The following is a 27,640-nucleotide window of genomic DNA, read 5'->3' on the forward strand; positions in this document are numbered from 1 at the left end:
AGAGGTTTCTCCTTTAACTATCCTAACTATTATGGAAGAATATGGGGAGATCAAAAACTATACGACTATTTTTTTTTTTCAGTGCTGGGGATTGAACCCAGGGACTTGTACATGATGGGCAAGTGCTGTGACACTGGGCCACATCCCCAGCCCATCTTTTCTTTTTTAATGCACTTCTGGTAGATAACTTTTTATTTAGGAATATTTGTTAGAGATGAAAATGATTTAAGAGATAGCAGAGAATTAAGACCTACAGACAGTCATACTGCCTGTTTTCAAATCTTACTTTTGCCTTTATTAGTTGTGATCCATAGCCTCAGTTTCCTCTATAAAATCATAGGTTGTAGTGAGAAATAAATAACATATAAAACCCTAAGAAATGTCCCAGATTGCACAAGAGGTATTCCTCAAAGACATGCATTAATGTAGTCTTCCTTTTTGGGTCTAGGCCTTCCATTATAGGCTTTACACACTTAAAAACTGAAATCAAACACTTAAAAACATAAAACCCCAAAATAAAACGAAACAAAAAACCAGAAACTTTTAATTCTATAACAAGATAGAAATTACAGAAAATGACTGAAAAACATACATGGTAAACAGAGCTGACCCAAGGAAACTTTTAGTGTTATGCAATTTCCTTATAAAACAAAGGAATGAAAATATACAGTTAAGTAATCAAAACTAAGTGTTAAGTAACACCTTGGTTTTTAAAAATAGAAATCAATGCACTGGAAAAAATAGAAAAATGATAATACCAAATACAGGTAAAAATGTGAAACAACAGAAACCCTCATACATTATTGCTGGGAATAGAAAAATGATATACCCATGTTCAAGTTAAAGTGGAAGATGCGCGTAGCCTTTACCCCCCAAGTCCACTTCTAGGTTTTTAAAAATTTTTGGTACTGAATTTGAACACAGGGACACTCAACCACTGAGCCATATCCCCAGTCCTTTATTGTATTTTCTTTAGAGACAGGGTTTCACTGAATTGCGTAGGGTCTAGCTAAGTTGCTGAGGCTGGCTTTGAACTCATGATCCTCCTGCCTCAGCCTCCCAAGCACTGGGATTACAGGTGTATATCACCGCACCTGGCTAAGCCAAATATATTTTTAAAATATTTTATTAGTTATTGATAGACCTTTATTATTTGTTTATATGTGGTGCTGAGAATTGAACTCAGTGCTCATACATGTGATGCAAGCGCTCTACCACTAGCCACAACCCTGGCGCCTAAGCCCAGATTATTTACTTATACACACACCCACACCCACACCCACATATATATTTAGTTGTAGTAGGACACAATACATTTAATTTCATTTACTTATTTTTATGTGGTGCTAAGGATCAAACCTAGCACCTCGCACGTGCTAGGCAATCACTCTACAACTGAGCCACAACCCCAGCCCCAAGCCCAGATATTTTTATCACCAAATGTTTTCAAATCTTTGGAGAACAGATCTCCTAAAAGTTTAAAGAAATAGAAGAATCCTTTCTTTTGTGGTAGTTTATTTGAAAAATATTTCAAAAAACAGCTTAAGTTTTGTTGTGTCATTTAGATGGGAGGTATAAATAAAAAAAAAACCCAATATCTAATTTTAATGTTTAAATGTGACAGTTCAAGAAAAGGAAATACAAATGGCCCAAATAAACAGATATTCAACCTTATTCTTAAATGAAAACTGTTCTGAGATTAAAATACCATTTTCAACTAATAACATATTTACTTTCTTTCCTTTGCAGTACTGGGGATGGAACCCAGGGCTTCCTGCACGTTGGGCAAGAGGTCTATTATTGAGCTACATCTCCAGCCCAGATCAAAATGTTTGATAATTAGACTTACAAAGATTTGAGAAAATAGGGACTCTTGTGCATTTTTGGTGGGACTCCAATTGGCACAATCCTTAGAGAAAGCAATTCAGCCAGTACCTGTCATAAATTTAAAAATGTACAAATTTTCTGACTTAGGAATCCAGTTTTATCTTAGGGTAACTCATTCATGCACAATATATGATCTATGTACCAAGTATAAAATGGAAGCAATGCTTGTAATAGCAAATGACTGCAAATAGAAATGTGTCAGTAAGCAATATATTCATACAATAAAACCTTCTGTAGTTAAAAAAAAAAAAAAAAAAAAAAAGAGCTGTGTGCACTGATGCTCACCTATAATCCTAGCAGCTCAGGAGGCTGAGACAGGAAGATCAAGAGTCCAAAGCCAGATAGAGTTCAAAGCCAGCCTCAGCAAAAGAGAGGCACTAAGAAACTCAGAAAGGCCCTGTCTCTAAATAAAAATACAAAATAGAGCTGGGGATGTGGCTCAGTGGTCGAGTGCCCCTGAGTTCAATTCCCAGTACCAAAGGGTTTGGAAAAAATAAAAGATCAAGCAAGCTACCTACTGGTATGAGACAATTTCAAAAAAACACCATATTAGGTAGAAAGGACAAGCTGAAGAAGAGTGTGCAATGTAATGTACCATTTAGGGAAAATACCTCTCGAAAGATATTTAATGAACAGAAAAACTTTGAAGAGGAGGCTGGGGATGTGGCTCAGTGATAGAGCACTTGCCTAGAGTTTGTGAGGCCCTGGGTTAACCTCCAACACTGCAAAATAAATAAACAAAATCTTTGAGGAGGAACTGAGTTCTAAGGAGGTTTTTCACTATATGTCATTGTGTCTTCTGAATTTTTGAATGTGAATATGCTACATGTTCTGTTGAAAATTTTTTTTAAGAAACCCAATTTTAAAATAAAAACTAGAATTGCAAGTCAGGCATGGTAGTATGTGCCTGCAGCCCCAGCTCCTTAGGAGGCTAAAGCAGGAGGACACTTCAGCTCACAGATTTGAGACCAGCCTGAACAATACAGTGAGACCTGTCTCAAAGAAAAAAAAAGAAAGAAAGGAAGAAAGGAAGGAAGAAAGGAAGGAAGGAAGGAAGGAAGGAAGGAAGAAGGGCAAGCGGGCTAGGGGTATAGTTCAATGGTAGAAAACTTGCCTACTCATCACGAAGCCCTGGGTTTGAGCCCCAGTACCACCAAATAAACAAATAAAAAATTCCCAAAATATTCTTTTAAATCGGTTCAATTTAGCAAGTATTATATATTTTTCATTTGACTGATAAACTTTTCTACAATCCCATTAAGTCTCTCAGGCTCCATTAGTTTATTTACTAATTCCTGCTCAATAGCCATTAGGGCAAGGCCACTAAATTTCTCTTCTCCCATGTTATGAAATAAATATGCTTTAAGACGAGGCAATATAGAAAAGGAGTTTTCAGCAGTTGGTGAAGTAATTGGCCAAGACAAAGCAATATATAACAACTTTGAGATGCAAGGAATACTATTATGAAGACCATGCTGAATAAACAAAGAGCCAAGATTGACAAAGGTGATGGAATCATAATCTATGACAAAGTTGAGTTTTGCATAGTGCCGATAAAATCTAAGTTCAGGGATAATGTCTGCATCAAGCTGATAAAATTCTTGAATATGTTTGGCTGTTGCTTCATTTAATGGTTCGTTCCATTTAAATAGTAGTTCTGAAATCTGCTTCATTTTGCAATAATCGATCTCTGAAAAACATAACTTTAAATTTTGTAATACAGTATCCAGTCCTTGGTAATAAATATTAATCTTATATTGTTCTTCTGTTGAAGTAGGAAACATACTATCTGAATTGTCAAGATCTATAGTTTTCTGAATTTTTCGTCTTCTCTGAAGATAAGGTTTTTCAACTTCAAAACCTTTACTGGTTATTTTTTTACATATTTCCTCTGCTCCATCCCAGATAGTTTTAAAATATACATCATTTCTTTCAGATGATAAACATTCCAAAATTGCTTCTATTTTTGAAGACAAAGAAAAAATGTCTATGGTTTCACTTTGAAGCTCTTTGGAAAGAATTCCTGTAACACTTAACACTCGATAAAGTAATTTCAAACAAAATATAAATTCAAATTTGGAAACCAGTGCCAACAAGTCACTCAATTCATCAGCCAAACTTGTATTTGAGGAATGGCTTGATACAAACTCCAGTGTTTCAATAACCTCTGGAAGATTGTCAATCACAGATAACAATGTACGATCGTGGACTGTCCAGCATGACTGTGATACATGTTTTTTGCATGTCTTGTTTTGACTTAGCTTAAAAATGTTTTGAAAATTTGCCAACATTTCCCCAGACATATGAATAGTGTTGAACAAAGAACTGAGAGTATTTAGAGCACAGCGGAGTTCTTTTACTTCTTTACAAAACCTAATTACTGCTAAATCTAAAAAATGTGCATAACAATGTATATATAAAGCTCTAGGCTCTTCTTTCCTGAATTCTGCTGCAATTTTATTAAATTTTACCCTCAAATTAGTGGTACTATCATAGGACTGGCCACATATTTTATTAAAATCGACTCCAATTTGCTGCAGATAAGTTTTGATATTCCTATGTAAATGGGTCCCAGTCATCTTTTCAATATTGACGAAACCCAAGAATCTTTCTTTAATTAAGATAGACTTTGATGTTTTTTGTGGGTATCTTACACAAATTGAAAGTTGCTCTTTTGTGACACTATCAGTTGTCTCATCACATATTATTGAAAAAGCTGAGGAGATATTGATCTCATTCACAATATCCTGTAACATTTCAGTCTTTATTATTTCAATAATATCACTTTGAATTTGTGTACTATTATAGAAGTCAACTTGTGAACTCATCAGTCGAAACATTTCTTCTCCTTTATCTTTTGCTCTGATTTCTAACAATTCTAAAAAATTGCCTTTATTGATGGATGAAATAGACTGGTCATTTGCTCCTAAGGGCAAACACTGCTTTCCAAAAAATAAAATATTTTCTATTATAAGCTTTAGGTACTTTTTATTTCCCTCAATCTGATTTGAATTAATAGATAAATTATCACTAACAGCTTCATCACAAAACTGGTATTTCCTCCAAAACTGCAATGAATTCAAATGCATTTCACTTTTTTCATGCTTTCTGAATTTCTCCAGAGTTTTTTTCCAATTAGAAGTTCCTTGGGTTACAAATGACTCTCCTCTATAGCTAAAATTTTTTTGGCAGAACAACTGACACGAATAACAGAATGTCATATCTTTTTTAACACTGTTTTCCACATGCTGAAAAGGTGAATGCCAAGGTTTCCTAATATTTTGTGATTTACCTTTAACTTTTTGTACTTTGGCTGTAAATTTTGGGTGACACAGTCCATCACTTATTTTCACAGAGTTCATATTGCACATAGGATCTTGGTTTGACACTTTATCTTTCTGTACTTCTATACTGGCACCAAATGTGTGCTGACTGAGTACTGATGAAGATGGCAAAAGTCTTGGCTGTTCCACTCTATTAGCAACACCATTACTTGATTCATTGGGTGAACTCTTAGAGATCTGTGGATAAAAAAGAGAAAAATCACTGTTGTTTTAATAGTCTTTAAATAAAATACTGAACATATCTATTTTAATAACACAGTAAAATGAGTATGCTATAGTACGAACTTCTCTGGGGAAACAAAAAAATTTATAATTTAATTATTTCAATCTAGATTCAGCATTAAATATTTATAGAACCATTTTTTTAACTTTTTTTAAAAAATATTTATCTCTTAGTTTTCGGCGGACACAACATCTTTGTTTGTATGTGGTGCTGAGGATCGAACCCGGGTCACATGCATGCCAGGCGAGCGCGCTACCACTTGAGCCACATCCCCAGCCCCTATAGAACCATTTTGTATATAGTTGTAATAAAATAACTTGTTGCTCAGGCAACTAGGATTGCTTAATAAGTAAAAATGAAGTAGGTGGAGGGAAATAATGATTAATAAATATACATAATACCTATATTACATGTATGCACATATATAATTATATATATATATAAAATCTGCTCATGAAAGAAAAGAGAGTAGACAAATAAATAAGGATAAAACTTACGTCTGTAATGACATTTGTCGTTACTGAAGAAACTGTACCTGTTAAAATAAATTAGAGCGTTACTTTAAGATCTCATAAACTAAAAAAAAAAAAAAAACAGTATCATAATCTCTAACTGCTTATTTTATATCAGGAGACAAAAAAAATTAACACATACATTCATCAAGTATAACAAAACATTGTTTATATCAAATGTCTTCACATCATCTTTTACCTTGTAAGACATCAATGTCCATGATGGGCAAGGCAACAGGATTATCTGCTAATGATACTATATTGCTAATAACTGGAATTAGATCTTTCTTTGGAGAAAGGTGCTCCATTGAAGCATCATGTGTCACGGAAACATTTGCTGAAAAAAATAAACAAAATACTTTCTAAAAATCAGGCAGAATGGGTCAAACCAGAAAATGTTTTGAGCTAAAATATAGCTCAGTAGTAGTGCTTACCTTGTATGCACAAGACCCAGGTTATTTAAGCCTCAGCAATGCAAAAAAAAAAAAAAAAAAAAAGTATTTCAAGGAATAATGCAAATATCTCATACTTTAGGATATTTCTGGGTATTGGAGTAATTTTTATTGGAGCTAAAGGATAGCCATTGTTTTCCCCCCGGGGGGAAGGGGGTGGGTAATAGGCATTGAACCCAGGGGTGTTTTACTACTGAGCCACAACCCAGTCCTCACCATTTATTTTTAAAGAATTTTATTTAGAGACAAGGTGTCACTGAGTTCTCAGGGGCTGGTTAAGTTTTTGAGGCTGGCTTTGAACTTGCCTATCTCAGCCTCCTGAGCCACTGGTATTACAGGTGTGTACCACCACATTCAGCTGGATAGCCAGGTTTTTTAGTATACTGTAATAACAAAATGATCATTTACACTTCCATATCATTTTATATCTTTCACTATTATGCATAATTTTTTAGTACTTTTATACTATTTGTTTGAAATTATGAGCAAACGTTTGCTGTGAAATTACCCATAACAGAAAAGAGTCTTTTAGAATCTCTGAGTGGGTATCAATTTCTAACTCTTTCATAATTCACAAACTTCAGCATCATTGGAGTTAAGTTAGTGTCCATGTTAGTACTGCAAAAGTTCTGTAATAAATATACAAATTCTAGGGGTATTATTCACCTGGTAGTCTATGTCAATAGCATCACTAGAAATGAAACACTTTGATGGAATACTTAGTTGGCCCTGGATTATATGTGCTTTTTCTATTATTGAATATTATTATTAACTTTTTTTTTTTTGTGTGTGTGTGTGTGTGTAGTGCTAGGAATTGAACCCAGGGGCTCTCTATCATTGAACTACATCATCCCAGTCCTTTATTTTTCTATTTTTGAGACAGAACCTCACTAATTGCCAAGGCTGGCCTAAAAATTGCAATCCTCCTGCTTCATTCTCCTGAGTTGCTGGGATTATAGACATGTGCCCCTGAGCCCTGTTTATTACTGAATCTTCAAGCATTTCTAACTACCTATACTTCATATGAAAATGAAAGTAAAAGCTTATTTTACAAAGCAAACATTCTATATTTATTAGAACTACTCAATCAGAAATGTATTGAATAAACTCAACATTGACTAACTCCAATGAACCAAGTTCTATAGTAGGTTATTCAATGTGTACTAATGTAGACATGCATGTGTTCATTTACTAAAGGATCTAAATACTCCAAAGACATGGATCCCTATTTTTTTTCCATTAATCTTGTCTTAAAATGAAGAGGGTCTATATCAATTCTGTAATCAATCTAACATAACAATCTTTTTTTTTTTGGTTAATCTTAGCAAATAAATGTTACATCTCTGATGGTGACATAGCCATCCTTTTACACAAAAATACTAGAAAACAGTTTTTACAACTTTTAGACTGCTTTGACTTTTAGGTCAGTTTAATGTGGAAATGAATCCAGGTTACACATTAAAAGCAAAATATAGTTAAGTCAATAGTAATAATATAAAATTCTGAAGAAGCTAAACAAATATTACCTGTAGAAGATTCCACCTTAGCTTTATTATATGCAGAAAAACAATTAACAGAACAGAAAATCTCTGTCTTCCCCAAGTCATTAGTAATCTCAATCATTTCATCTGATGGCTTCAATGATTTGCAAGGAAAAGATGTAAGTATTTTGGCTGGTTTCTGTTTAGAGATTAAAATAATATTCATATTCCTGGCATAACATATATTGTTAACAAACAAAAGCATACCACCACTGCTTTTTTGAAATATTACAAACAATGACAATGAAGCCAATCTTTATACTTTCATAAAACCTGAAAAAAAAAGACACTATAGATTGCAATGAATGAAATGAAGGAAGGAAAATGATAAATTATTTGAAAACTGTTTGGTTATTTTTTGGATATATTTAACAGCAATAATAATGATAATAATCCATATGCAAGCAAAGAAGAAAGTGGTCATAGAAGATATTCATCATCCCATGCAATGAAAGTCTACCGAATAAATCAACAAAGTCTTATAATTATAGGTTTTTCTTCAATACCAGCTTGCACGTCAACTTAGGAAAGCCTTCTACCTGTGCTAAGGAGGAGCCAGGGTGTTTTAATATATACTACAATATACTATGGGAGCCACCATGTTTCTAGGCTAACTTCGTGATAAAACTTACAAGCATATTGTAAGAAAACAGGATATAAGCAGTAAGAAGTATAGAGTATGATGAGTTCAATTGCAGGAAGTGTACAAAGGAAAAGGATAAACTGTGAGGTTCAATATCTATTCCTTCATACAATGACAATGATAAAACAGGACTACTTTTGGGGATACATGGTGGTAAGACAAAATGAAATATGCAAATTTTCTATGTGAAAGAGCAGAATATTGGAAAGAGAATAAGGAAATAAACAGAAGATAATGTTGAAAGTTTTTATTTTAATCTTTTATTAATATAAATTTTTGTTATACACGTAATTTTTAGTTTAAGTGATCAGCTGGTTTTGCAGATACTATGTGTCATCCTATTCTTAAAATGTTTTTCAAATTCTTCTTGTCTAGGATAGAAGGATCTTGCAGGTAGCACACCAAGAGACTCTAATGATGCCAGTTTCGACAAAGTGTTATCTATAGAGGGAGAAGGTCATGGTATGCTCAACTGTGGCTTTCAGAAGTTTTAAAAAAAGAAGCCTTGAAAGGCACAGCCTGCCGGGCCATTTTGATGCTGCCTGTGAGTTTTATATTCCATAATGGTGTTGGGATGTAGGTTAAGCACTCAATGAGGTATAACTTGAAACTGGGCTGTGATTGGTTGGTTGCTGGCAGTCCTATTCTATATTAAAACAATTTCCTCCTAGAAGCAGAGACCATAGCCCCCTAACCATGAATTGTCTATTCCCCCAACATGTCTAGTATGAGATTCTCACAACAATGGGAGACCAAGCCCCTCTGCAGATAATTCACTTGCTCCCATTTTATTGTGTCATCCTCCTACATAGGTTTAATTCCTTCCTTGAAGAGAGGGAAGTCACTATGTCTATTAGGTCCCTGGGATACATCATGTGGCTAGAAAACCTCTAGACCTGCTCCACATGGCAATCTGTCTGATATTCTGTTCATAGCCTCATGAGCTGGTGGGATAAGTAGGAGTCCTCCCATAATACCAGAGTACAGAGTTGTATTGTAGAGAATGCTTTACTGCAGGGGAAGCAGACTTCCTCTTGCTGCTGTCCTGAGTCTTGTTCCATTTCTATCCTTACCATTCTTTTGGGTGTTATTTTCTTCATTTTTCTTTTTTTTTTTTTTTTTTGGGAAGTACTGGGGATTGAATTCAGGATCTCATGCAAGCTAGGCTGATGCTGTACCATTGAGCTACACCTTAGCCCTTTTAAAAAATTTATTGTGAGACTGGATTTTTATTGTTTTTTAAATAAAAAGGGCTAGGGATATGGCTCAGTGGTTATATAGCCTTGGGTGGTTCAATCCCTGGTTAAAAAAAAAAAAAAAAAAAAAAAAAAGAAGAAGAAGAAAGAGAAGAAGAAATGGCTGCAATCTCAAAGAACCAAAGGCAGAATATTTTCTCTGATATGTGGATGTTAATTTACAATAAGGGGTGGTGGAGATAAAGGGGGAAGAATAGAGGTACTTTGGATTAGACAGAGGGGAGTGAAAGGAGGTGGGGGTATGAGAGTAGAAATGATAGTAGAATGAATTGGACTTTATTATCCTATGTGCATATATGATTACATGACCTGTGTAACTTACTCTACATCACATACAACCACAAGAATGAGAAGTTACACTTCATTTATGTATGATGTGTCAAAATTCATTCTATTGTCATGTATAACTAATTAGAACAAATAAAAAAGTTAAAAAAATAATAAAAGATACAAAACTCAAAAAAACAAAACAAAACAAAAAAAGGCTGAGTATGGTGGCATAAACCTGTAACCCTATCTATACAGGAGGCTGAGGCAGAAGGACGACAAATTTGAGGCCAGTCTGGGACACTTAGTGAAACCCTAAATAAAGGAGAAAAAAAAAAAAGGTTGGGGGTGTAGCTCAGTGATAGAAGGCCCCTGGGTTCAATCCCCTGTAATGGAAGAGGAAGAATACAAAAAAGATATGGTCAAAATAATTACAAATATTTGTAATATCCATTTTTTAAAATAGTAAGGCAACTCATTATTAGTACTGTTCAATATTTGAACATTTTCTAATTCTTAAATGTTCATTAACAATAAGAGTTTATTTCATTATAACTATTATACAATACTTTCATATTGTTAGGGCATAGTGTTAGGTTGTGCTCATAACAACAATAGCCCTGCTCCATCCCATAAGCTAAAGAATTGGGTACTGAATGCAGGCTTATAAAAGCAGGACAAGGCTTACTTATTAAGTGTGAGTCAAGAAGGTAAAGAAGGAATGGCATTTCCTGCCTTTGAAGAAGGATTCTGTGCCTTCCATTCTCCCACTTCTGGTCCCAAGGCAGGATATTCTCAGGGTGGGAACATTCTGCCACAGAAAGGATGCAGTTCACAAATGACACATCTGAATTGCAGATGGGACTCCCACCTTTAGTTGCTTGTTTTTTTTTTTTATTTTTTGGAGGGGTGGTACTGAGGATTGAACTCAGGGGTACTTAGCCACTGAGCCACATCCCCAGCCCTTTTTTATATTTTATTTAGATACAGGGTCTTGCTAAGTTGCTTAGGGCCTTGATAAGTTGCTGAGACTGGCCGGGAATTAGAGATCCTCCTGCTTCAGCCTCCTGAGCCGCTGGGATACAGGTGTGTACCACTGCATCTGGCAGCTGCTTGTCCCCCCCCACCCCCCAGGGCTGAGGGCCAAACCCAGGGCCTCACATGTACTAGGCAAGTGCTTTGCCACTGAGCTAAATCCCCAACCTCCAGCTGCTTGTTGTTTAAGGAAGAATTTATAAGGATCAAGTAAGATCATAAAGTATCATATGAACAAGCTAGATATCTAACAGTCCCACTTCATGAAAGGGGATCACATCCCTAACTGTTCATCTCACTTAGTCCACCAAAGCAGGGTCAGCTTTTCTTTTCTTCTTTTTCTTTTTTTAGAGAGAGAGAGAGAGAGAGAGAGAGAGAGAGAGAGAGAGAGAGAGAGGGGAAAGGAGGGAGAGAGGGAAAGGGGGAGGGAGGGAGGGGGAGGGGGAGGGGGAGGGAGGGAGAAGGAGAGGGAGGGAGGGAATTTTTTTAATATTTATTTTTTAGTTTTTGGTGGACACAATATCTTTATTTTTATGTGGTGTTCTACCACTTGAGCCACATCCCCAGCCCCAGGGTCAGGTTTTCTGCTCTCAGAAAGAGACAGACTCTCCTATTAGAAATAGGGGATTATTTCTCATTGGGTTATTTCCTCCAATGACTGATTCAGAAAAAGCATGTAACATTCTTTACATTGCATAGGTAAAAAAGAGTTAATTATATTTAGGATGTTTCATTTTTTTTCTGTAATAAAATTATGTGTATTATTTAAAAAAGAGTTAATTTTTGTAGTATAAACAGACTCCTGCATATTTACTTTTTCTTTGGCGTAAGACAATCAATATGAAATTCTTTAGGAGAATATCCACATAGTACTTGTCATGAATTATGTAAGAAGGAACTGTTAAAGTATTCAATTTCATCTTTATCAATTTACAAATGGAAATTATTCTCAATGGTACTAAAAATTACATCCCCACATTTTCCTAAAATGAAACCATTCATAGACCAACTGACAGAAGGAGCAACAGGTCTTTCTTCATACCTGCTTATATGTTGTAATATTCTTTGAACTATTAAAATAATGAGACTGTCCTTCCATTTGGAGTATGTGGAATAGACTAGAGCTGGTGTAACAGTAAGCACCACAGCTCTCACAACAGTTCATGATAAAATTGTTAGCAGAGTGAAACTTTGAAAAGCAGTCATTACTGCAAAGGCTATGTTTCACTTTCTGGTATTTTACTTCATACTGAATCTAGGATTTAAATAAAAGATTTAATACAAACTCCGATATTCAAGCAGAATCAACAGAATCCCTCTAGTTATTAAAAAAAAATTTCAACTTACAATGGTTGTCTTCTGACACATATTACACTTGGTCAAAATGCTATTAGTACACACAGTAACAAATGGTTTCCTTTTTTCTTCATATGAGGAAAGACAAGACTGGCTGCAAAAATGTTTGCTAGTAGTATTATCTTCCAGCTGAACACTGATCATATCCTTCTGATTTAAAATGTCTCTAAAAATAAATAACAAGGATACCATTAAACACTTTACCACGATTATCATTTCTCTTTTATAAACTAAATGACCCCTGACCCCTCAAACAAGTCCCTCCTTGCTCCTTCCTTTACCTTAAGAACTGTGAAATGGTAAAAACCTGAATTTGGTATTTAGTTCTACCACTTACATTTAGAAACCATGGATAAATAATTTGTACTCTCTGAATGTTAATTTTCTCAGCTTTAACAGAGATATAAAACGTTTGATCATATAGTTTTTAAAATAATTTTTTTATAGTTATAGATGGACAGAATGCCTTTATTTTATTTGTGTATGGTGCTAAGGACCGAACCCTGTGTCTCACACATTCTAGGCCAATGCTCTGCAACTAAGCTACAGATTCAGTCCGTGATCACAATTTTGAGGACTATTTAGCTTGGATTAGTTGGTGCTAGTGTTAACAGAATGATGATGACAAATCACATATTCATTCCTGAGAAACACTGGAATTTATACAACATATCAACACATGGTCTGCAAATTCCTTGTGTGTGTGTGTGTGAAGGGTGGTCCCAGATATTTTCCAGGGGACTATAAGATCAAAACTATTTTCATAATATTAATATGTTAATTGCCTTTCTCACTATGCTGTCATTTTAACTGATGGTATAAAGGCAATAGCAATTTCAGTCTGAAAAACAAGTATATATTCTTGCAAGTTCTTTAAAAAAATTTTTTTATACTTATAGATGGACAACATGCCTTTATTTTATTTATTTATTTTTTTAATGTGGTGCTAAGGATAGAATCCAGTGCTTCATGTGCTAGGCAAGCACTCTGCCACTGAGCCCCAGCCTCACCCCCTCATGCAAGTTCTTAAGAGCACCATTGACAATGGCTGAAAGATGAAAACAGCTCAAATGTTCATCAGTGGACACATGGATAAACAAATTGTGATAAATACATACAGCAGAATATCACTTAACTACTAAAAACAGAATGAAGTACAACAGAATGAACCTTGAAAACATGAAAAGGTTGAAAAAACAGACACAAAAAGTCATATGTATATCATTCTGATATGAAATACTCAGAACAGATAAATCCATAGAAAGAATGCCATGGTAGCTGCCCAGGGCTGGGGACAGAGGGAAATGGGGGAAAACTGCTTATTGAGTACAGCACTTTACTCCGAATGATGTATATGTTCTGGAACAAAATGGAGGTGATAGTTGTCCAACACTGTGAATGTACTAGACGCCAATGACATGGTTGATTTTTTTATTATATCAAATTCACCTAAATGAACTGGGAAACGAAAAAAACCAATGGTAGGTGAAACTGTTGCAGCCTTAACACAAATCAAGGCAGTGACAATCAAAATGTAACAACACACACATTCACTCTAAAACAAAAATCATTTCTGTTTCAATTAAGGATGTCCTTAATGAAACACAAATATTTTAAACTTAAATATGATAATTTTAATGTTCCTTATAACAAAATGGGACATGGGCATAAAAGTACTTTCCCTGCCCACCAAAGGTGAATGACTGTCTCAATGAAAGGCCTACATGGAATGTTTAGAGTTACAACCTGAACAAGTCACTTTTCTTTCATGGATCACATTATTTACTTGAACATATGACTGTAAGACAAACTATTATCCAGAAGGTATCTGCCAAGTATTTTCTGGAAAATGAAAAAAGTGGATCTATCACTTCCTACAGTCTTGCCAATGATAAAATTCAAGCTTTCAATGATAAATTAGGAGTTTTTGAAAACTTGTATTTGCTACCTTAAGCTGGATCTCTTCCCAACATTTGAAGACTTTTCTGATGAGGCTGGTGATGATTTTAAAAATATTGCATAATGAAATATGTCAACATTTGAAAGATTTGAAGAATGCAATAAATCAACATTTTCTAAATGACAACAGCATGCTATTACAAAAATCATTCACTGGTAAAACATCTATTCAAAATACAAGAGAGGGGTTGGGGGTATTGGCTTAGTACATTTGTCTAGCAAGTGCAAGGTTTTTCAATCCCCAGAAGTAGGAAGAAAAATAAAAAAGGGTACAAGACAAATTAATATATTTTAAGACTATAGAGTATTAAAAGTTCACTGACATGGTTTCAGAATGCACACTGCAACTATTTTCTTTCTTTTTTTTTTTTTTTTTTTTGATACTGGGTACTGAACCCAGAGGCACTCTACAACAGAGCAACACCCATAGGCCTTTTTAACAGGGTTCTGCTAAACTGCCCAGGCTGGCCTTGATTACAGGGGTGCACCACTGTACCTAGCAACACTGCAATAAAAAAAAATGTCCCCAAATATCTAAAAGGCTAATGAAACACTTCTCCTTTTTCTAATTACATATTTGTGAGGCTATATTTTCTTAACTGACTCTTAACATTTTGCAACATATGGAAAACAAAAGCAAATTTGAAAATTCAGACAGATATTAAAGTGGTTTGTAAAACTGATAAAACAATGCCAGTTTCTGAAATTAATTAAAAATGCCATTTGATTTTTAACATAGCAAATTTGATAAATATAACCTGTATAAGCCACAACTCTTTGATCTTCAATTGTTAACTTTGTTTTGGTATTGGAGACTGAACTCGGGTGAGTTATATTCTAGTCCTTTTTAAAATATTTTACTTTGAGACACAGTCTTGCTAAGTTGCTGATGCTAGCCTGTAATCCTCCTGCTAAGCTTAGCTTCTTGAGCATCTGTGATTATAGGCATGTGCCACAAGAGTCTTCAATAGTTTTAGAGTGTAAAGGACACCAGCATAGTGACACGTGCCTGTAGTCCTAGCTACTCAAAGAGTCTCAGGCAGGAAGATCTCGAGTCTAGGAGTTTGAGGCCACATAGCAAGACCCTGTCTCAAATTTAAAAAAACAAAACAAAAAATGAAAAGTATAAGAGGTTCTTAGATTACAAAGTATGAGAACTGCTGCTCTGGGAAATACAAAGATACCTGCCTACCTAGAACCCTCAGAATATCAGTCTTTGAGGACAATGGTTTTCAAGATAAACTCCTCCTGAAATCAATATTACTTTAACACTTCCACATTTTAAAATTTCAAATGTATGTATCATGAACTTTCCACCTTTTAAAATTGAAACTAACAGATTCACATAATTATCACATCAGTAATTTTACTGTTTCAAAAATTGAACTTCATTCCAAGTACTGATCTTGTTCTTTGGAGTAATATTTAATATTATGATCAATGCTCTTGGACTTATGAATATACACTATAAAATCAGATCATAGAATAATTAATTTGAAGAGGTGATGGTAAGAGAAGAATGAGGGACAGTGTGAGAGTAAATAAGAGGTATAGATATTTGAGGTACATACTTAAGTCAGAAAGAAATTAGCCAGCTGGGAAAGGAGGCAGAAGAAACTGCATCAGCAGATACACGAAAGTCAGAAAATGTGTACTACTAGCATTTTTTTTTAAACTGTTGTCAGCATAATAGAATGTTGGCTTCTAATCTACTTAATTTAAAAAGTTAAAATATGAATCTCTGCTAGAAGGACCTAAAGCTAAACTCTGAATACATGTGTGAACAACTTTTATATAAATAAATCAAGCATTAGTGCATAGGCCTATTTTTTTTGCCTTTATTAATTGCTTCCTGGATTTCTAGTTGGTTTCACTAAAGTATAGAAATGACACTTCTTAAATATATGCTTCTCAAAGATAAGTCATAACTTTCTAATATGATTTTAAATATCTGCAAAGCTAGCTTTCACTTGGTTCATGAATTACGATAAAAACAGCATTAACTCAAATCTGATGTTAAATCATGGCTATAAAAGAAAACATAGGGCTGGGGACACAGCTCAGTTGGTAGAGTGCTTGCCTTGCATGTAAAAGGCAATGGGTTCAAAACAAAAAAAAACAAACAAAAAAGAAAACTTAAGGCAGATGCAGTGGCACACGCCTATAACCTTGAAGCTTGGGAGGACAAAGCAGAAGGGTCATAAATTTAAGCACAGCCTCAGCAACTTAGTGAGACCCTGTATCAAAAACAAAAAATGCTGGGGATGTAGTTCTGTGGTAAAATCCCCTTGGTTTTAATCCCCAGTACCCAAACAACAACAAAACACCTTAAAATGACTAAAAGTTGGCTAAAATTTTGAGAACTACAGAAGAGGGTAATGAATGTGGAATTAAAAAAATTTTAACAAAGCAATTTACTATGAATAATGATAGCCTCTCCTAGTCTAAACATTACTACCATCTTTCCACCAACCTACAATTTTTAATGAGAAAAAACTTTATTCCACAGGAAGTAAAATTTGCCTCTCAGTTTTGCTCATACTTGATTTGTATACCTTAAAGAACAACTTACACACTAAATCTTTCCTGTTTTAGCCTTTTTCAATCTGTCTGTGAAGCTGCTGCTGAAGAAAAGTAATGAGTATACTCCAAACAGAGCAACTTGATACCTTAACTTCTCAGGGCCTCTGTTTCCTCAAAACCAAAAGAAAAGGTTTGGATTGGATGATCTCTCTAAGGTCCCTTCCAGTTTTATGATTCTGCAGAGAGAGAAAGCAGGCTAAAGAGAGTGCCATATAGCCCATAGCTAAACAGAAAAAAGACAAAGGACATAGTATAGTATTGAAGGGTTGAGAAAGCAAAAGAGACAGAAAGTAGAGTTTCAGGGAATAAGACTTGAAGCAACAGTTAACACCTGAAGCAGCAGCCAAATGAAGAGCTGAAATAACCCACAAAAAAAGTCTGTGAGTTTGTTAAGGGAATAACAATAACAATAGTGATAGTCAACATGTATGGAATTCTTATTATATGCCAGTATTGCTCTGATTGAATATATTACTTAATGCTCATAAATCTTGTGTACATTCCATAAAACAGGTGGGAATACTAAGAAACAAAGAAGTTCTCAATGCTTCTCAAACTTTAGCATGAATATGAATCATATGGGGATAAATGCAGTTCTGATACAATAATTCTAACTGGACCTAAGAACCGGTATTTCTAGTAAGCACTCGGATGATGATAATATAGTTGCATGGGGATCACACTTTAAATAGCAGAATGCAAATAAAGGAAACAAAATTCAAATTATGGCAACTTAATTTCAAGACAAGATAACATTTGAGAAGAATTTATTATATTTAGAAGTTAATATGATGGTCTATAAATGTTCTTGTTTGGCATTAGCATTTTAATGATTGTTAAGAAACCAGAGTTAATACTATCTTAGGACTTGCAAAGTCAAAATGTCACTAATCCAGTCACGGAGACCAGACCTACCTACATACATGTACATTTATCTATGCTTCTTAACTTTTCAAAATAACTAAGTAATTTCACTTACCATTATAATAGTAATGTAATATTATTCTACATCTTGGAAGATCCATAAGTTCTATGACTATATTTTTAGTAGGCTGTTTCTTATACAGTTAAATGATAGAACAGAATAAGCATCTCTATAATGAGCATTCCTATAATCCCTACTTATAGAAAATTTCAAATGAAAGCTCTGCAAGTCACATCATTTATAAGGGAGAGAGAAAGAATTGCTTGTGGGTTAATTTCTGCAAACCTCTCAATTACTAAAAACTACTTCTGAACAATCTATGAGAGCAACTGAAAGCAGAAGCATTTTTTCAGTTAATCAAGGTAACATATCTTTAGAAAATTACAACTAATACTCTGACCAAAATCTATGTAGGGAAGTAAAAGGTAAAATTTAGAATTATATACTTTGTGCAATTTGAGCAAGTTCTTTTGGCAGAAGCTGGTGAACTGGCAGATGAAATATGTTCTATGATGCAAGGGGTAGAGCAGAAAAGCTGAGTAGACCCTTTCCTCTGATAAGCAGTTTGCCCCTTCTGGAGGATTTTTTTACAACCACAACAGGAAACCTGAACAGTTGTGGTTGAAACTGAAGGAAGCATTTTATTTATGCCAGATGATGCCAGAGAAAGCTGAACTCCTGTAGTCAACTGTGATGCTACAAAAACAAAACAGGAAGAAGCTTATTAGTATTTTCAACAAATTAAGTACGCATTATTTTTTTAAAAATATTTATTTTTCAGTTGTAGTTGGACACAATACCTTTATTTTATTTATTAATTTTTGTGGCACTGAGGATCAGGAACCGGGGTCTCACATGTGTTAGGCGAACGCTCTGCTGCTGAGCTACAATCCAGCCCCTAAGTATGCATTCTTTCATTTTCTTTTAGAGTTTACTTTTATCCAACCCCCAAAAATGCAGCATTCAAAGGCATTTTTAAGAAGAATAAATTTGTTATTATGCTAGTCAGAATAAATATAATTAACTTAAATAATTCTATTACCACTGTCTGAAAATGTAGTATTTATTTTCATTTCATTCTCCTGAGTTTTGGGTTGTTGGGCTTGACAATATTCCTAAAAAAAAAAAAGAGTTGAAAATAATGAATATAATGTACTTAAAATAATCATTCAATAGAAAATGATAAATTACACTTAAGTCTGTTCAATTAGCTGTATTAGTGAATCAAACCAAGGTAAGAGGTAAGCATTCTCCTTTTGGTGCCCTGTGGCTGATAATTTTAATTTTCTATGACACCAATAACTGATTGGTTAATATCAGGTTATCTTTTTTGGTGTAAGAATTAGGTAGACTGAATTCTATTATCACACCAATTGAAACTGGCCTGTTGATCCTGACTTCTGACGTGAGGTAAATGGCTTAGTTTCAGCTTGGTGACATGGAACTTTAGTGACTTCATTTTGATTTTTAGCTCAGTCTGCTCTGGCCCAGTGCAGGAGCTTAGTCCAAAACAATGGTCTTCTATAATTTTTTACTCAACAACTGCTACTACCAATAGAGAGTAGACATAATGACATATATTTTTCCTATTGTTTTAATCATTAACAGTTCATTATCATCATAAATACCTTAAACTTAGAATTGTTGTATTGGGCCAAATGATTCTTATGAAGTAGGATTTTCTTTCAGAACTAGAGGCAATTTCATTTCCACTCTATCTCAACTTAATTTGTATGTGTGACTGTCCATGGATTGAAAAAGCAATCGTTAACTGCCAGATTAATATTTCCAAATGTCACTAATTCAATACTGATCTAATTTATATACTTTTCTTTTTTCTTTTTCTCTTTCTTTCCAAAAAGAGAGATGGAGCCTACCAATGTTGCCCTGAACTTCTGGGCTCAATCAAGCCTCCTGCCCCAGCCTACCTAACAGCTGGATTATAAGCATGTGCCACTGGATGTTTAGGCCATTTTCAATGGAAATAAGTTACAACTAAATTATCCTGCCAGGTGTAGTAGAACACACCCATAATCTGAGCTACTCAGGAGGCTGAGACAGGAGGATTACAAGTTGAAGGCCAGATGAGGCAACTTACTGAGACTCTGTCACTGTTGTAGTACTCCTAAATTCAATCCCCAGCATCATCAACAAAGAAAAGAATGTAAAATATTTACTTGAGTATTGTCAGGTTCTGTCTTAATTTCAACTAGCCGCTCCAGCTGTAATGCCATTGTCTTATGTTCACCATCTGAAGGTTGTCCTTTCATTTTAGTATTGCATACAAAGGAATCTTCCAGTTCTAAATTAATGGATTTCTTCCTGGGAACCGTGTCCAAATTCCTGAAATTAAATATTGATAGAAGTCTGATTTTAAAATTAATATTTTAAATATGGTAATTTTGTGGAATCACAAAAGAGGTCTTAGACAACTCTGCATCAAAGCTCCTTCACAGCACCAACACTAGCTTCCTTCCTTTTTTTCAATATTTCTAGATAATTTTGCTTTACAGTCTTTGACAGCTAATACCTCTGTGCTTTCTTCTAGAACTAATTCCCATTTCTGTTGTCCTAGGCCTGGATGCAGATACCACAAAACCTACAAATTGTTTGGGGTTTTTGGTTGTATGTTTTGTTTTTGGTATTGGGTATTTAACCCAAGTGTGCTTTTACCACTGAGTCACCTCCCAGCCTTTTTTTATTTTAAGCCAAGATCTTTCTAAATTGATGAGGACCATGCTAAGTTGTTGAAGGTGGCCTAGAACTTGGGATTCTCCTGCCTCACTCTCCCAAATTGCTAGGCATGCACCATCATGCCTGGCTTTACTAACTACTATAGAGGGTAGGGATAACTTACTCCATGGACACAAATTTACATTCAACACATACAAAAAGAGAAGTTAAAAGCTGTTACAGGAGTAATCTGAGATTTGTGGTTTTATTCTGGGTTAGTATATGAAAGACCCAAGTAATTCTGCCATTAGTTTTTTACTGAGGTTGGGGCCTAACCACCCCTTTAACTCCATGTTCTCAGCTTGGAAAGCTCCTATTCCAAGGTATAAAATTAAGTAATTAATTATAGACTGACTGTTGAGAGCCGCAGCCAAAGCAGCCCCAGCAAACTTCCAGCTGATTGGCTCCTCTGCAGTGATGCTCATTGGGCTTTTTCCCCGCCCTTTCAGACCACGGAGCTGCTCATTGGGGGACTCTTTTGGCTCCGCCCATGCGACCCAGCCAATCTGCCTCAAGAGCGGTTGAGGTGCTGGCCGGAAGAGACGGTGGTGGCAGTTGGGCTGCCTGGAGATATCGGGTGGTGCAGCGTGTGTTCAAAAACAATAAAGTTCGTTCCAGCTTGACAAGTGGCTCGTGAATTGTGCCCAGCCAGACTGTGGCATTTGGTGGCCTGCACAGGAACGACTGAGGGTAAGTGATACGGTAAACTGCTCGCCCCTGAGGGCAGGGCAAGAGGATGGGTAGCCATTTTAAGATTCTTCTTTCGTTTTGTTTCGCTTTTGTTTTAAGTTGCCTCGTTCAGCTAAAATTTGGGGGTCAACAAAGGTGAGGCAAAGAACCTCACCCCCTCACTGGTACAAAGGCCTATCCACAGGTGTGGCTGTATACTGGACCGGTAGTCAATGACGGGTAAAATCCAATTGCAATGGCACCAACCTAAGACAGGAGGCTGACGCCTTCAGGTCAGCTCATCCGATGACAGGTAAGAACCATATGTAGTATTGGATAACCTAAGACAGGCATGGTCCCTAAGCCACATGCTTGTTGTTTAATTAAACAGAGAGGGGGAGATGTTGAGAGCCGCGGCCGAAGCGGCCCCAGCAAACTTCTAGCTGATTGGCTCCTCTGTGGTGATGCTCATTGGGCTGTTTTCCCGCCCTTTCAGACCACGGAGCTGCTCATTGGGGGACTCTTTTGGCTCCACCCACGCGACCCAGCCAATCTGCCTCAAGAGCGGTTGAGGTGCTGGCCGGAAGAGACAAAAAAACAAAGATGGCCATACTACCAAAAGTGTTATACAGATTTAATGCAATCCCTATTAAAATTCCAATGACATTCTTCATAGAAACAGAAAAAGCAATCACGAAATTCATTTGGAAAACTAAGAGACCCCAAATAGCTGAATCAATCCTTAGCAAGAAAAGTAATGCAGGAGGTGTCACAATATGAGACCTTAAATTATACTATAGAGCCACATTAACAAACACAGTTTGGTATTGGCATCAAAACAGACCTGTTGGGCTGGGGATGCGGCTCAAGTGGTAACGCGCTCACCTGGCATGCGTGTGGCCCGGGGTCAATCTTCAGCACCACATACAAAGATGTTGTGTCCGCCAATAACTAAAAAATAAATATTAAGATTCTCTCTCTCAAAAAAAAAAAAGCAGACCTGTAGACAAATGGTATAGAATAGAAGACACAGAGACAAACCCATATAAATACAGTTTTCTCATAAGGTGCCAAAAAAACATTGGATAAAAGAGAGCCTCTTCAACACATGGTGCTGGGAAAACTGGAAATCCATATGTAGCAAAATGAAATCAAACCCTATCTCTCACCCTGCACAAAACTCAACTCAAAGTGGATCAAAGATTTAGACACTAGAACAGAGACCCTGTACCTCACAGAAGAAAAAGTCAAGCTGAGGTCATAGCTCAGTGGTAGAGCACTTGCCTAGCATATGTGAAGCACTGGGTTTGATTCTCAGCACCACATATAAACAAACAAACAAACAAATAAAATAAAGGTCCATTGACAACTAAAAAAAAAGGAAGCCCAAATCTTTACCATGTTGGCTTAGGAACCGACTTTCTTTTTTTGGGGTAAGGGGTGGGTACTGGGGATTGACTTCAGAGGTACTAGACAACTGAGTCACATCCCCAGCCCTATTTTGTATTTAATTCAGAGACAGGGTCTCATTGAGTTGCTTAGCACCTCACTTTTGCTGAGTCTATCTCTGAATTTTCGATCCTCCTGCCTCAGCCTCCTGAGCCACTGGGATTATAGATGTGCACCACCATGCCTGGCAGGAACTGACTTTAACAAGATTCCTAAAGCACAAGAATTAAAATCAAGAATCAATAAATGGGATGGAATCAATCTAAAAAGCTTCTTCACAGCAAAGGAAACAATCAAGAATGTGAAGAGAGCCTACAGAATGGGAGAAAATCTTTACCACATGCACCTCAGAGCAGTAATCTCCAGGATATATAAAGATCTCAAAAAACTTAACACAAATAAACAAATAACCCAATCAATAAATGGGCCAAGGAACCGAACTGACACTTCACAGAAGATATACAATTGATCAACAAATATATGAGAAAATGTTGAACATCTCTAGTAATTAGAGAAGTGCACATCAAAACCACAGAGATTTCATCTTACTACAGTCAGAATGGTGATTAAAAGAATGCAAATAACAACAAATGTTGGCGAGGATATGGGGGGGAAAAGGTACACTGTTGGTAAGGCTGCAAATAGGTGCAACCACTCTGGAAAGCAGTATGGAGATTCCTTAGAACACCTAGAATGGAACCACCATTTGACCCAGCTATCCCACTCCTCAGTTTATACCCAAAGGACTTAAAATCAGCATACTACAGCAACTCAGCCACATCAATGTTTATAGCAGCTCAATTCACAATAGCCAAGCTATGGAACCAACCTAGATGCCCTTCAACAAATGAATGGATAAAGAAATTGTAGGGGGCTGGGGTTGTAGCTCAGTGGTAGAGTGCTTGTCTGGCAAGTGTGAGGCACTGAGTTCGATTCTCAGGACCACATATAAATAAATAAATAAATAAATAAATAAATGAAATAAAGGTCTGCCAACAATTAAAAAAAGAAACTGTAGTATGGAATGGAACACTACTCAGCCTTAAAGAAGAAATTATGGATGGAGTTGGAGAATATCATGCTAAGCAAAATAAGCCAATCCCAAAGAATTAAAGGCTGAATGTTTTCTCTGATATGTGGATGCTAATTCACAATGGGGGGTGGCTAAGGAAGAGTGGAGATACTTTGGATTAACAGAGGAGAGTGAAAGGAAGGGAGAGGTATTGGGGTAGGAAGGACGTTATTATCCTAGGTGCATATATGATTACATGACCTGTGTAACTCTATATATCCACAACTAGCAGAATGAGAAGTTATATTCCATTTATGTATGATGTGTCAAAATGCATTCCACTTCATGTATAATTAATTAGAACAAATGAAAAAAACAAAACCACCACCACCACCACAACAAAACAAAGCACCTATGAGTTTTGGCATCTTGGAACCCCTTCAAATGTGATATAACACAAATTAGAGAATACTGGAAAGCACCCTGAAAAAAAGTCAGTATTTCTGAGGCAGGGAAAATGTCTGTCCAATTATCAGAAAAAATAAAGAGCAAAAACCCATATATGAATGACGACAAAATGTACATGAGAATAAAACAAGTCTCGAATACTAGTTTTTAATACAGTCCTTCCCATCTTTCCAACCAAGGGCTAAGTCACATTTTTTTTTTTTTTTTTGCTTTGTTTTTTGGTACTGGGGACTGAACTCAGGGGCACTCAACCACTGAGCCACATCCCCAGCCCTATTTTGTATTTTATTTAGAGACAGGGTCTCACTGAGTTGCTTAGCGCCTCACTTTTTGCTGAGGCTGGCTTCGAACTCGCAATCCTCCTATCTCAGCCTCCCAGTGGCTTTTTAGTTTTAGGTGGACACAATATCTTTATTTTTATGCAGTGCTGAAGTATCGAAACCAGTATCTTATGCATGCTAGGCGAGCACTCTACCACTGAGCCACAACCCCAGCCCTTTAATTACATTTTTGATTAACAGTCAAAAGATAACTGTGGGGCTGGGATTGTAGCTCCTTGGCAGAGGCTTGCTTGCCTTGCTTGTGTGAGGCACTGGGTTTGATCCTCAGCACGGGAGGCAGAGGGGAACAAAGACATGCTGTCCTCCACAACTACAAAAACAAAACAAAAAAACTGTGGCATTATCTGCCTACTGGTCAACACTGCCTGGGAATAATTTAAACCTTTTTGATTTAGAGTCTGAGGATAGTAGATTTAGAGCACATGTTGAGAATGCATAGGCCCTGGGTTTAGTCTCCAGAACAGAAAAAAGAATTTTTTTTTTTTTTTTTTTTTACTTAAACCAAAGGGGAATTTATTATAGAGCAGAGATCAAAATTAATTTTTTTTTTGTTGGTATCAGGAATTGAACCAAGGGGTGCCTTAACCACTGAGCCATATCCCCAGCCCATTTTTTTATTTTGAGACAAGTTCTTGCTAAATTGCTTAGGGCCTCCCTATGTGGTTGGGGCTGGTTTTGAACTTGTGATACATTCACTCACATAAACCCTAGAGGGAAATCACTACCTTTTTTTTGGGGGGGACAAGGGGTACTGGGATTGAACCCTGGGCATCTTGGAACCCCTTCAAGTGTGACATCATACAAATTAGAGAATATCATGCTAAGCAAAATAAGCCATTCCCAGCCCTTTTTGAGACAGGGTCTTACCAAGGTGCTGAAGCTGGTCTCAAACCTGAAATTCTGCTGCCTCAGCAGCCTCAGTCATTGGGATTACAGGACTGTAGTGCCCAGACCAGCTAAATCTAAATTCACTACTTCTGCAAGTGCACCTTCTCCATTAATGCTCTTGCAACAGTCTAAGAATTAAATAAGCAAAGTGTAATAATGAAATTCCTGTTATAACTTTTGGAGGCCTCTTGTGTATTGTGACAGGGAACACAAGGTATTGTCAGATGTTGTTAGTGATTCAACTCTTACAGCAAGAACTGTTAATTTATCTACTTTCCAGCTTCTGGTTCAGTTTAATAGAAAAGTATGCTGACACTATACCCTGATTAAGCTAATTAAATTTAAAACTTTTTGATTCAAGGAAATCAAGATATTCTCAATCCTGCACTTTAAAGCAAAATATATGGTGCCTTAATTTAATCCCAATTTCAAATCCGAATTCATCTCAAGAGCCAAACATTTTTCTTTCTCTTGAACACCGGGGATTGAACCCAGGGGCGTTTAACCACTAAGTCACATCTCCAACCTTTTTTATTATTTTGCTACAGGATCTAGCTAAATTGCTCAGGAACTCTCGAAGTTGCTGAGGCTTCTCTGAATTTGGGATCCTCCTGCCTCAGCCTCTGGAGCTGCTGGGATTACAGGCGTGTGCCACCACGCCTGCCAACAGCCAAACTTTTAAAATAATTACATTTCTCTTTTTGTTGTTATTTTTTGTTCGGCGGTGCTGGGGATCGAACCCCAGGGCCTCCTACATGCTAAGCAAATGCTCTACCACTGAGCTACAATTGTTTCTTTTAGTTGGGACATCGTGTACCATTCTATTTGCAAAAACTGTTTCCAGATTGTTTGTTTGAAAAATCATCGTTTAATGCTTGGAGAGCCACGGGTGTGATTTCAATGTTTTAGAAACGGTGGTCGCAGACAGAGCAAAGGCAGAAAGCCGGGTTACGATGCAGGAGCAGTGGGCGGTGAGAAACCTCTGAAGCGGGAGCAGTGACCCCGAGATTCTCGGCGGGTGAGGTCAAAAGAGGCGACCGACGCTCTCCAGGTCAGGGCTAGGCCGCGAGTCCCGGACCCCCAGGTGCCAGCATTTGTATTCAGGGCCCCGTCTCTAGAACCCGGTTCCACCCGCGCGGCATCCTCCCTCAGACAGGAGAAACTCTGCCCCTTTCCGGTAACGCGCAGGAGTAAAGACCGAAACCAGAGCCGCAGAAGAGGAGCCTTACTAATTTCTCTCAGGAACGCTCGCCGCAAACAGCTTCTCAGGGTCTCCTCGACGCAAACAGCCCAGCCGCCCCGCCCCTTTCCCGTCGTCCTCTGCGGCCGAGCATGCGCAGCGCAGCGCAGCCCGACGCAGTCCTGTCTCGCGATGTCCGCAAGGGCATCCTTGTGATGGATAGGGAAGTGGACCAGGGGCCTGGGGCCAGGGGCCAGGGAAGGGCTTTAAAACCACACAGGTGCTTTATCATTGAAGTCATCTCTATCCACCAGGCAAATCTGGGTTATTAAAGGCTAGAGAAGCATGTGGGAATGACTCATCTCAGGCAGGGCAACTGAATTTCCCGGATTTGAAAGATGGCAGTACTACTTACTAGCATTAAAATAAGTGATTAGATAACTTATGTACTTTCCTATTCTTCTTGAAATGGTGATAATTAAAATGCCTGCCGCTAGGCTTGCGAATATTAGGCAATGCTAAGAAAAGCATCAAGTGCAGAGTATATTCCCGCTATTTTTATCTGCCAGGCCTGGTGGAGCACACCTGTAATCCCAGCGCCTCAGGAGGCTGAGGCAGGAGGATCACGAGTTCAAAGTCTGGTTTAGCAATTTAGGAGGCCCTCAGCAATTTAGCAACCCTCAGCAACCCTGTCTCCAAATAAAATGTAAAAAAAAAAAATAGGGCTGGGCTGGGGTTGTGGCTCAGTGGTTAAGAGTCTTTGTGTTCAATCTATGATAACACAGAAAAAAGAAAAAAAATAATAATTAAGGGCCTCTGCCATCTTGTTTGTTTTTTGCATTGCTGGGAATCAAATCCCAGAGACATCTGCATGCTAAGCAAGTGACCTACCACCAGCCTCACCTCAGCTCTTTTTT

The 27,640-nt window shown here is 36.8% G+C and overlaps 1 protein-coding gene across 9 annotated transcripts; it reads right to left on the bottom strand.

Annotated features, from left to right (window-relative positions):
• Positions 1–2,927: 2,927 nt before the first annotated feature.
• On the bottom strand, positions 2,928–26,855 carry ZMYM1 (zinc finger MYM-type containing 1). Of its 9 annotated transcripts, XM_081308662.1 has the most exons (11): positions 26,773–26,855; positions 20,161–20,326; positions 19,026–19,098; positions 18,430–18,679; positions 12,508–12,682; positions 12,203–12,415; positions 7,945–8,098; positions 6,166–6,303; positions 5,952–5,989; positions 5,180–5,408; positions 2,928–3,577 (listed from the first exon to the last, which is right to left on the bottom strand). In XM_081308662.1, exons 2-11 carry the CDS (start codon positions 20,251–20,253, stop codon positions 3,102–3,104), a joined length of 1,839 nt encoding a protein of 612 aa, XP_081164788.1. In that variant the 5' UTR covers positions 20,254–20,326; positions 26,773–26,855; the 3' UTR covers positions 2,928–3,101. The 9 variants fall into 9 exon arrangements, with proteins under 9 accessions (XP_081164788.1, XP_081164781.1, XP_081164782.1 ...); XM_081308655.1 differs by having other exon boundaries at positions 2,928–5,408; XM_081308656.1 differs by having other exon boundaries at positions 2,928–5,408; positions 20,161–20,350; positions 26,773–26,833.
• Positions 26,856–27,640: the final 785 nt, after the last annotated feature.

This window comes from Spermophilus citellus (assembly GCF_964194105.1).
Source record: "Spermophilus citellus genome assembly, chromosome: 9".
NCBI lineage: Eukaryota > Metazoa > Chordata > Mammalia > Rodentia > Sciuridae > Spermophilus > Spermophilus citellus.

Excerpts from the sequence above, each read along its gene's own strand:
- ZMYM1 (XM_081308655.1), bottom strand. The coding sequence starts at position 20,253 with ATGAAAGGACAACCTTCAGATGGTGAACATAAGACAATGGCATTACAG. Across the intron at positions 19,099-20,160 it reads CAGAACCTGACAATACTCAA|GAATATTGTCAAGCCCAACA; the intron begins GTAAATATTTTA and ends TTTTTTTTTTAG. Across the intron at positions 12,683-18,429 it reads ACTTGCTCAAATTGCACAAA|AGACATTTTAAATCAGAAGG; the intron begins GTATATAATTCT and ends ATTTATTTTTAG.